Source organism: Aptenodytes forsteri, unplaced genomic scaffold, assembly GCF_000699145.1.
Source record: "Aptenodytes forsteri isolate BGI_AS27 unplaced genomic scaffold, ASM69914v1 Scaffold112, whole genome shotgun sequence".
Taxonomy (NCBI): domain Eukaryota; kingdom Metazoa; phylum Chordata; class Aves; order Sphenisciformes; family Spheniscidae; genus Aptenodytes; species Aptenodytes forsteri.
Genome location: NW_008794883.1, coordinates 569150 through 579219, shown reverse-complemented (window position 1 = coordinate 579219; position 10070 = coordinate 569150). Strand labels below are relative to the sequence as shown.

The 10070-nt window shown below is 37.2% G+C and overlaps 1 protein-coding gene across 1 annotated transcript in view; it reads right to left on the bottom strand.

Annotated features, from left to right (window-relative positions):
* Nucleotides 1–332: 332 nt before the first annotated feature.
* The window catches only part of NELFCD (negative elongation factor complex member C/D), an 18170-nt gene continuing 8432 nt past the window's right edge, over nt 333–10070 (bottom strand). Inside the window, exons 2-15 of the mRNA XM_009274750.1 lie at nt 9628–9743; nt 9335–9444; nt 8164–8273; nt 7734–7841; nt 6984–7136; nt 5941–6071; nt 5279–5444; nt 4500–4634; nt 3813–3952; nt 2949–3063; nt 2517–2612; nt 2135–2275; nt 1640–1769; nt 333–1254 (exon numbers count right to left, since the gene is read on the bottom strand). Of these exons, the coding sequence (XP_009273025.1) occupies nt 1220–1254; nt 1640–1769; nt 2135–2275; nt 2517–2612; nt 2949–3063; nt 3813–3952; nt 4500–4634; nt 5279–5444; nt 5941–6071; nt 6984–7136; nt 7734–7841; nt 8164–8273; nt 9335–9444; nt 9628–9743 (1686 nt within the window). The 3' untranslated portion in view covers nt 333–1219. The remainder of the gene's footprint in view (nt 1255–1639; nt 1770–2134; nt 2276–2516; nt 2613–2948; nt 3064–3812; nt 3953–4499; nt 4635–5278; nt 5445–5940; nt 6072–6983; nt 7137–7733; nt 7842–8163; nt 8274–9334; nt 9445–9627; nt 9744–10070) is intronic.

Genomic DNA, 10070 nt, shown 5'->3' with positions numbered 1-10070 from the left:
GAAGATGCACTCCTTTTTAGGAGGAGTTAAGAATCTATACAATTGGCTGCTGTCTCAAGAATTATCACGGTAGTTTAGAGTTCCCATTCATGAATCACTGACAACAGAGAAGAATAAAGTGATTTCCTTTTTAAATTTACAGCCAGTTGGACTTAAAATGTCACTGTCTTTTAGAAAGGAGGTTCTTCAGAAAACAGATGTGCTTGGAAAAGCACAGTGGGCTTGTCTATACCTCTCACTTTTAAACAAACAGTATTTGCCTGTACAAAGAGAAATCCAGCCAAATGAACAGAAAAAAAGAGTGATCTTAATGAAGCTTTAAAAGAAATCTCTGGAAAAGAAAAAAACCTTTATTTAAAAGTAAGTTATAAATCTTGGGTGTATCCCCCACTGTTTGGCATCAACCAGGACAGACTAGAGATAAGTATAAAAACCAAGCCACAACAAGCAGTAATGAAATTTCTGCACACAGTCATATTTTTGGACAAAAGTAGAATTCTAACATGGTAATGAAACTTACCAGTAACACTTGATGCATCTATTTAACAAAAAAAATAGATTTCAAAAGATAACACACTCATGTAGGATTCATCTGTTAATACAAAACTAGCCTTGATTGTTACAACTCCACTTGTGTTACACAAAACGTTTTTTTTGTAGGATATTTAGAATTCTAATAACGCAAAGGTGAGAAAGAGGCATTATGGCTTCTCGGCAGCAAGAGAGCTAATCACACAATTGCTTTTTTACAACTCGCAACATCAAAAATGAGATCATTCAAGATTTAGTCTTCAGAGAACTATCTGCAAAGTGTTTTTAGTAGGAACTACCTTCGCCCATTCTTCAAGTTTTGTATGTTACACAAAAAAATCAGTGACAAATTCTGCAAGTAACCAAAATAGCGTTCTTTGAAATAAATCTGTTTCTCTCCTGCTATCCCCTTCAGAATATTCAGACTTACACTGATTTGTGTAACAACAGAAAATCCTTCGGTATTATTCCATTTTCCAAAGTACATTAACAATCCTCTGATATGAAGCTCAAGATCACCACACAAGTCAATCAAATGCCCTTCAGCCCTTTCTTCCTTGTTTTGGGTTCGTTGGTTTGGTTTTTTGGGGTTTATTTTTGCTGCTGTGTTGCCCAGTTATAGAACCTTACTGGTGGAGAGTGGCAAAGTAGTGATCATGTGCTCCACATTCTTGGTATTTTCCATTGCTTAGTTCATCATAATAAAATTAGATTTGCAATGAGCTTAAAAGAAAATCAAAAAAAAGAGTGAGTGTTCAGTACATTACTCTGATTTATCTGTCATTACATAAATAATTAGGATTTTAGGGTCTGGACAGATGTTTTTGTTTTAGGATAGGAGTGTATTATGACAGACTACTTCCCTTCCTATCCTTTCCTTACTACAGCGCTAGTTCTCAAAAAGCAGTATTTGCCTCCAAGTTCCTCACTACTACCCAGAGATTCTTGATTAAAGGAAAATTGCTAAACACAGGCCCCTAAAAGGGAAGTTATCTGTGAAAATATCCGGCAGGCATTCCTATTTTTAGCAATCTTCCTCCTAAACATTATTTGCAAATTGTAACAAATACAAAAAGCAGCAGGTACGCAATGAATAAATGTGACTTACCTATAAACTCAGTGACAGGATCATGTTCGCCTTCTGTTTTAATAGTACCTGCAATACTTTCATTCTCCAAGATTGGAAGAAAAAGCTGTACAAAGTCTGAGGTATATGGAGGAGCAATCACATCCAGCACCTGAAACAGCAGACAAAAATGGTTTATTCTTCCAGTTAGCGGGGTAGCAGGGACAATATTTAATTCACAATACTAGTCTTGAAAGCATACAAGTAGTTGCACTTAACACCTCTTGTTCTCCATACAAGTAATTAATTATGTATTCTTGTGGTACTCTACCCAGTACCTTAATACTTTCAGAAGTCAGGAGTCAGTAGGACTAAGTCACATCCTAGTGAATACTGGTATTACATACATTGCTCAAAATCTGATCTCGTATCTTAATATTTTTGAATCTGAGGCAAGTTGATTTAATATCCAAACACATACAACTCATCTTAAAAATTCATTTCTGTATGTTAGTAAACACAATTTTTGCTGCTGACCTCTGTAACAAAATATCTGATGAGAGATATATCTGTATCTAGCTTCTCCAGGCATCTGCGGATGTAGCTGACAACAGGCAGGACATATCCTCGACTGAGTAAGTGCACCATTCTATCCAAGAGAGTCTTCTTCAATTCCAGCTGATGGCAGGAGTCAGAGGAGTGAAGGGGGAGGAGAAGAAACCAACAGATTAGAACTTCCTCTTGAAAGCATGCCATTTTTATTGCATATTCTTATTGATTCAATATCTGCTATGTTACTTTTTAACCATGACCATATTCCTAAATTAAAGTCTTAAAACTCCTGTGACAGCAAAAGCTGTTATCTTGAATAAGCTAACTAATATGAAGGAATACAAATACTGAATCCTTTGAGAATCACCTGCTCCATTACATCAAGCTGCGAATGTTCTGTTTCGAAGAGCTTGACAAGAAGTTGTAGAACTTGGGGATGAAGCAGCTGATGGCATGTACTGATCTGCAAACAAGACAAGAAAGTTAGAGCCTCAGAACTTCAATTTAAAAACCGATGCACCAGGCTTTATTAGACAAGTTTACATTGATGTTCAGTACCAGACATAAATTCTTTTAGAAAAGTATTCCACTGTTTCTTTCTTTGATGCCTTAAGTTTTCCTAGTGTAAATAATGCTGAGATGACAAAACCAAATAATTAACTCTGAATAGAAACAGATCAATCTCTGTATATTTACTGACTTGCTGCAAATGATAGGCATCCAGTGAACCGGATTTACTTCGGGTTCCAAGCGTCAAAAGTGTTTTTACCCTCCAGCCAGATTTTATATACACCCTTACCTCATCCAGTAACGCCAGATGAACTGGAGTGTGATCAGTCTGCAGCTGGAAGTATCGTGGTTCTGACACTGTCCAATCCACCCACTTTAATACACCCATTGCCACCACTGGGAACCTACAGAAGAAGAGATCACTTTAGCACAGGAGCATCAAAAAAAAAAAAACAAACAAAACAAAACCCCAAAACACACCAAACCAAAAAACCCAAACCCACCCCCCGCCCCAAGAACCTAAACAACCCCAAAACAAAACAAAAAACTCCCAGTAAATTTAAAAAAAAAAAAAAATCAATATCCAGAGGAATATTCTAATGGTTGCTAGTTTCAGTTTAACTTACAGCAGAATTAATAAAGCTCAAAAAGTTTAGTTTGAAAAGTTGCCAGCACATCAAGGGTTAAAAAAAAATAGTCCAGAGGAAAATTCTTTCTACAAAGACACTCCCTGCTCAGCACAAAATACAAAAAAATATGAAACAAAATTCATGTACACTCCAAGTTTTTTCCAATTTATTCAATGTCTGTTATTTCATATTTTTAAGATGAGAAGAAAGGATGCAGCTATTGCTAGGAAAGCTTTATTAGGAAGACAAAGCAATCTGTCATCTTTTTCCAGTGGCAAAGAAAAGCATATTCTGTGACACAAGAAGGACAAATTGTCAGTGAAAGCCAGAATCTATGTCCTCATGAGAGAGATTCCAAAAAGTCAGATTTTGCAAGCTGCTTTCAGACCACATCTTCACATATTCTACAGTGAGGATGTTCTCACAGAGTAGCCCACAAAGACATTTCCCTTTAGCAGTACTGCCTCTCCTAAATAATACTTTTCTTCCAACAGCTGAAGCTTGGGACCAGTCTCTCTGCTCACCTGATGCACTGATAAAGAGTGCTCAGTTCTGCAACCAACTCTGATGCTCCTTTGTTCTCATTGCAACACAGATTGTGAACAGTTTCAATGGCTTTTGAGGTTGACTTGAGTTCATCCTTGTTTATGCTGACTCTCTTGTTCTGAAAAATTGCAAAGTTTGAATGCAAGAGTCATTGAAATACAGGATGTCTTTGGTTATTTAAGGAAAGGAATTGTAACCTGTGATAAGCCTAAGATTACATCATGCTTCTCAAAATTTAGACTCAAATGCGAGTTTCAGAAGACCTAAGTATCAATGAGCTGAAGTACAAGGATGCTTGCTTTATTTAATTCCCTAAGAATTACTTTATCTACTTCATAGAATTAAATTCTTCTTCCTCTGAAAAAGAACATACGGTTCTAGTAGCAGAGAACTGCTACTGATAACCTTTGCAGGGAGGTGGGGGAAGAGAGCAAAACTACTCAGTGCATTCAGAGACTTTTATAGCACTATTTGATCATCAGGGATCTTCAGGATCTACATTTCTTAAGTCATTTCAGTTGAAGCCAGAAACATTTCATATTAAAATAAGTAAATCAAGCTGAATACATTATTTTAAACTGAGTAACTTCATGACCATACATTTTCTTCAGCACAGTCAGGCCACTGTAGGTAAAAATAATGTTATTCACAGAACTGAACATCACCTTTTTCCACATCTCTACTACGCTAGCTGCATATGCCAGTATGTGAATATATTTATGTTTGTGGTCCTGGTTGATCTTAGCACCTGGCTTAAACAATGACTGCATGAAGAGGTCCAGAAAGGCAGGTACTCGAATCTGTGAAGAAAATGAATGGTTTATTAGAGCCAGAGAATTACAAGAGGTGACTAAAAATATAATTTTTGTATCTGATATACCTTGCATAGAATGAGATATAACACATTCCCGCCTTGGGAGTAGGTTAGATAGTTTTCTGAAAAGACCCAAACTTTTGACCAGAAAAAAAAAAAAAAAAAAAAACAAAAAAGTAAACAGAGTTACAGACTATATTGCTAAAGTATCTAAATGCCACCATTTGTTACCAGAACCCATGTTAGAAAGAGGCAGTGAGAAATCTGAAACATGCCATTTAGGCCTGCTTATAACAAATTGCAAAACTGGGTGGTTTCTTTTATTAAAAGAAGTTAATTAATTCCTTGACATCTTTATCTCATATTGAGAAGTTCTTTAATTAATTTGATTATATATAAAAAGACAACTTGGAATGATTAAAGAAAAAAAATATCAATCCACAAGCTAATGCAAAATAGAATACAAGTAGTAGTTTCACATTTAGATATTACTTAAAATTATAGAGGGATCAGTCTGAGTACTAACTTTATTTTGTGTCGGTACAACACCTAATATAACAAGACCTCATATTTCTGAATGCTACTGCAATAGAATTAAGTTTCAGAGGTTATAAAAAGACAACTACTAACCAGTTCTACCGGAGGTGGGTCCATGCTTGTAAACATTTTGAACAGAACAGTGATATCTGCTGGATTCAGAGCTCCTTTGGACAACATCGCACCAAGAGCCTGACATGCTCGAGGATAGGAGGCTGCAGTACCCAATGCTAAAGTGATCTGACTAGCATCATGGCCTCTAAATGAAGAGCAAACATACATAGCAACTTATTTTCTTAATTCGGATATTTTAGTTTTAGCCTCACTGAGTCAACAGGGCACATCCCATGGAATGTAATGCCTTAGGGCAGAACCCCTTATCCTGGGTAGTTATAGAAATAGATCTGTATTTCCCTTGTTTGTTTCTAAAGTGTTCGTAGAATAATAAAAATATGTGGTTTTTTTTTAATAGAGAGAAACTTCAATTCTTTGCTCTTCTTATTTCAGGTCTCCCAGTACAGGACACGGAACTTTTCTGTTGTTCTACGAATTAAAGCTTGCTACAAGAACTGCTCTGTTGCAGCTAAGAATTTTCCTTTTGCTGGTAAGACCAAAAGACAGTAGTTTACAAATTCTGGTGACTTGCAGCTAAGAATTTTCCTTTTGCTGGTAAAAGGTAATCAAGAATGACCAAAAGACAGTAGTTTACAAATTCCGGTGACCTACATTTCACTAATAACATAACTCCCACTTACTTCTCATGAGCATACCGCTGAACCTCCTGAGCAATCCGTCTGACAGCTGACCCTCCTTGCTCTTCTTGAGCCAATATGGACATCATAGATTGAGCAAAAAGGTAAGTGTGTTCTCCATGGCACACCATCTTCTGTGAAAGCACACAAACAAAAATCTTACCAGTCAACAAGAAACATGCAGGTATGCTTCTGTGATTACACTGCTGCAATAGCAAAGATTTCACTGAAATCTACTAATCAAAAGAAGGAAAAAAAAACCCCACCAAACACCAAAACACAAACAACTAAACAAGAAAACCAAAAACCCAACAGCCAAGAAGAAAGTACATAAAGTTTAGTATCACTATGCATTGATACCATGCAAGAAGTAATGGATAAATTGAGAACTTTGTTTCTTAAATGCCAAAATTGAGAGGAAATTCTCTCCTACTTATACTCAGTACTTTCTCTGCAATATTTTAAAAGTAGAAGTACAAAGCCATCCAAAAGTCATTGTGCTATTTCACAACACAGAACATATGCTGGGTTGATTCAGATGGCAACTTCCACACTGACGTGGATGATAAAAGAATTATTTTAATTTGCTAGGGGACTGACTAGACTGATCTTCAGATCTTGCATTAAACGTGAAAGACAACAGTTCTACCTTCACCGTTTTACAATGCATTTAAGAAATATAAGAAGTGTCACATAAGCAACCCAAGGAATTCTTGGTCACAGAATGACCAAAAAGCATAAATTTCTACTTTTGAACTCAGATATACCTTCTCTTCTTAAGATTTTGTAAGACTTGATGTCATGATTCTCTACAATCCCACAATGATTTGTATATCCTAACCAGAAAACACTATTTTCTTTCCATATAAATGACCAAAAAGCATAAATTTCTACTTTTGAACTCAGATATACCTCTTAAGCTTAAGATTTTGTAAGACTTGATGTCAAGATTCTCTACAAAATGATTTGTATATCCTAACCAGAAAACACTATTTTCTTTCCATATAAAAAGGGGGGAAAAAAAAAAGGGGGGGGGAAAGCCTTACAGCAAACTCAGGGAGGTTTTTTTCAAGGTTTTCTTCTCCTCCGTCTAAAATTGTTGCCAGAGATGTACGCAGTACTCTGGAAAATACTTCTAGTTGCTGACATGCTGTTGAAACACTGGTTATTTCCCCTTGATATCCAGCATCAGATATAAGCTATAACAACAAAAACATCACAGAAAACTTGTATTATTTACATTGCAGATATTCTAACAAGTCTAGAAGAACACACAGAATGTAAGATTTGCCTCTGCATACACTTACTGGAATTCACATTCATCTTTTAGACTACAGAAAAATAAACCAATAAAGATGTAGCAAAAAGAAAGTAAACCTTAATTATATAAGAATACTTCAGAGCACATCAAGATGTATCATAACATTCTTTCCATGTCACAGAAACATACAAAACTGACTGAAATGTTCCACTGCACCAGAAATCCAGAAGTTTCAAATACAGATCAAAGAAAAACAAACAAACCAACCCCAACAAAAAACCCCACAATAAAACAAAACAAAAAACCCAACAAAAAACTCAAGAAGCAGTACTTCAAACTGGGAAACTAGACTTACCACTTGCAACCTGTAACACAATTCCTCCCACCGAAATGTACTTGTACTGTTCTGATGTTTGAATAAGCAGTATTATGCAGGAACACATACGGATACAGGCAAGACCACAGCCAATATTTGATGCCAGAACAATTATCCCTTTATAGATATTCTCTCATTTGCTAGACTTGGGTATACTACCTTCACAGTAAAATTAAGCATTAAACAGTCGGGATGGGCTTCTGCCAACTTGTAAAAGAGATCTCTCCACGTAGTATGTGCTATCATTTGCTCAAGCCAGGCTGGAGTCTGAAAAGATCAGAGCAATAGAGAGAAATGTAAGAATATCTAGTTGTCAACATCATTAAAAGTAAGCCTTTTACCTCTCAGGAGTCCTGCGAGTTGTTATACAGGACTTCATTACAAAGGAGGATGCAGTCAAAGTGTCTAAGTTCTCTAAGCCTCTGAGGACTCCAGTGAAATACAGTCAGTTTTCTGAAACCAGTTGTTTCTTAACAAAAGAGCTTTGAAGATACAATTTCCCTTCCCCCACCATCTACTACTCCATCGGATGAAGGCATCTATGTAGGATCCACTCGTGTAAAGATAGCAACACGGATTCCATGCACACCTCTCCTTCCTCTGTAAAGATGGAATCTGCTTTCCGAGGGTCAAAATGCTTGATAAGTAAGCTCTTTAAATGGTTTTCTACAGTCTCCTGAACTTGCACTGGCTCAACACCTGTATAGGAGGAACAAAAAACTTGGCAGATGCAATCCAATCAAACATAGCACCAACATCTTAAATTTTTCAACAAGAACAGAAACTACTCAGAAATTTATCAACACGCAGAAGATGAGAGGAGAGCCATCAGTTCTACTATCAAGCCACACTGACACAGACAGATTTAGAGATTCTCAATCTTTTTTCCTAAATGCAGACTGTTTAGGATCACAGGCAGGTTACGCTAGTCCTTTTCCTCTTGCTCTCTTCATCAGTCATGCAAACAGCAATGCCAGTCATCTTGCAAGACTGTTACTGGGCACGATACCAAAATACATATATCTTAAACACAAAAGGGATTACCAGGATTGGTGCACAAACCCACCTTACTACAGACTAAAGTCCATCCTTTTAATATATTGGCTATCGGTAGCTTTGATAGTATACTACAAAACAATACACAAAGTGGTAGTAAGTAGTTCTACATTTCTGAGATCAGAGTGTAATACTTCTGATAAAGTTTATACTAGCTAAGGGACAAAGATACCACAAGTTAATGCTGAACATGTCTTGCAAGAGGCTGCTGAAGAATTCACAAGCAGACTGGTAATACAGAATTCTTGTCTCAGAGAATACAGGCATCTGTATGAGAATCATCCATCTAACCACTGATCCACTGAAAGGGATCAGTAACTAGTAACTAGTAATAAGGTAACTTTTTCCCCCCCCAATATTAATTATATACTATTACAAAATATCAAATATTGCTACTACCATCTATGTAACAGTACCCTTGCCCTTCTGCATGAAAACAAAAAGAAGCTATAGTTTATGCAGTTGCTTCAACTATATTACCCTTTATAATACAGTTTGTGGGCATTTCAAAATGTTCATCAACAGAACACTTATTCTCTGAGCAGAATAAACGTATTATTATAAAGAATTTAGTCACATACACATACAGGATGACAACTTTATAATGATCCACTTCCTAAGTATGATCAAATTTGCCACCGATTCAGATATTTCTGACAAAAGGAAGACTATAGACCCAAATTATACTGTATCACTTATCGTACCTGTTTGAATGAGCCACTCTGCCAGCAAATTTACAGTCTGTGCCACTGCAGTGTAGTTTTCAGAGAGGAGCTGGATAACATTCTCTGGAGAACCTCCTGCTTGGAAATATCTGATGAAAGGATTGGAAAACAACTATTTGAAAGTTATGTTACAAAAACAAAACCAACTGAACTCTAAATAAAGGGAAAACAGCAGCATCATTTATCCATTTCACACACACTTCTATACAAAGTGATAACACTGTATCTATAACACATAACATGCACTGTAACACACATAAGGTTACACTCACCTCTTTAACGTGTTAAATATAGACGGCTCCATTATATAGTCTGGGGTTGAAAATTTCTTCAGGCATTCTTGCTGGACTTCAGCATCATCTTCTCCCTCTCCATCTTCATCGTCTTGCTATTCCAAGCACAGTCAAGTCAGCCAGCTCTTGTCCCGTTTCCCCCTTGTACTCCCGTATTTAGGCTATTTTTGCCCACAGAAACTCACACACCGCAGTTTACCACAGCAAGCGCCCTGCTCCCCAGACAAATACTTCTTAACAGAGAAGGCGCAAAAACAAGCACTGCCGCGCAGTTGTTTTCCTCCTTTTTAACCCCCTCAAGCCCCAGGCCCCACCACAGCGAAGACTTCCCCGCCCGCCTCCACGCTCGGCGCTTTTCGCCTCAGCTCGGAGCCCCAGACGCGGCTCCCCCCCCCCCCCCGGGCGCGGGGCGCCCGCGCGCG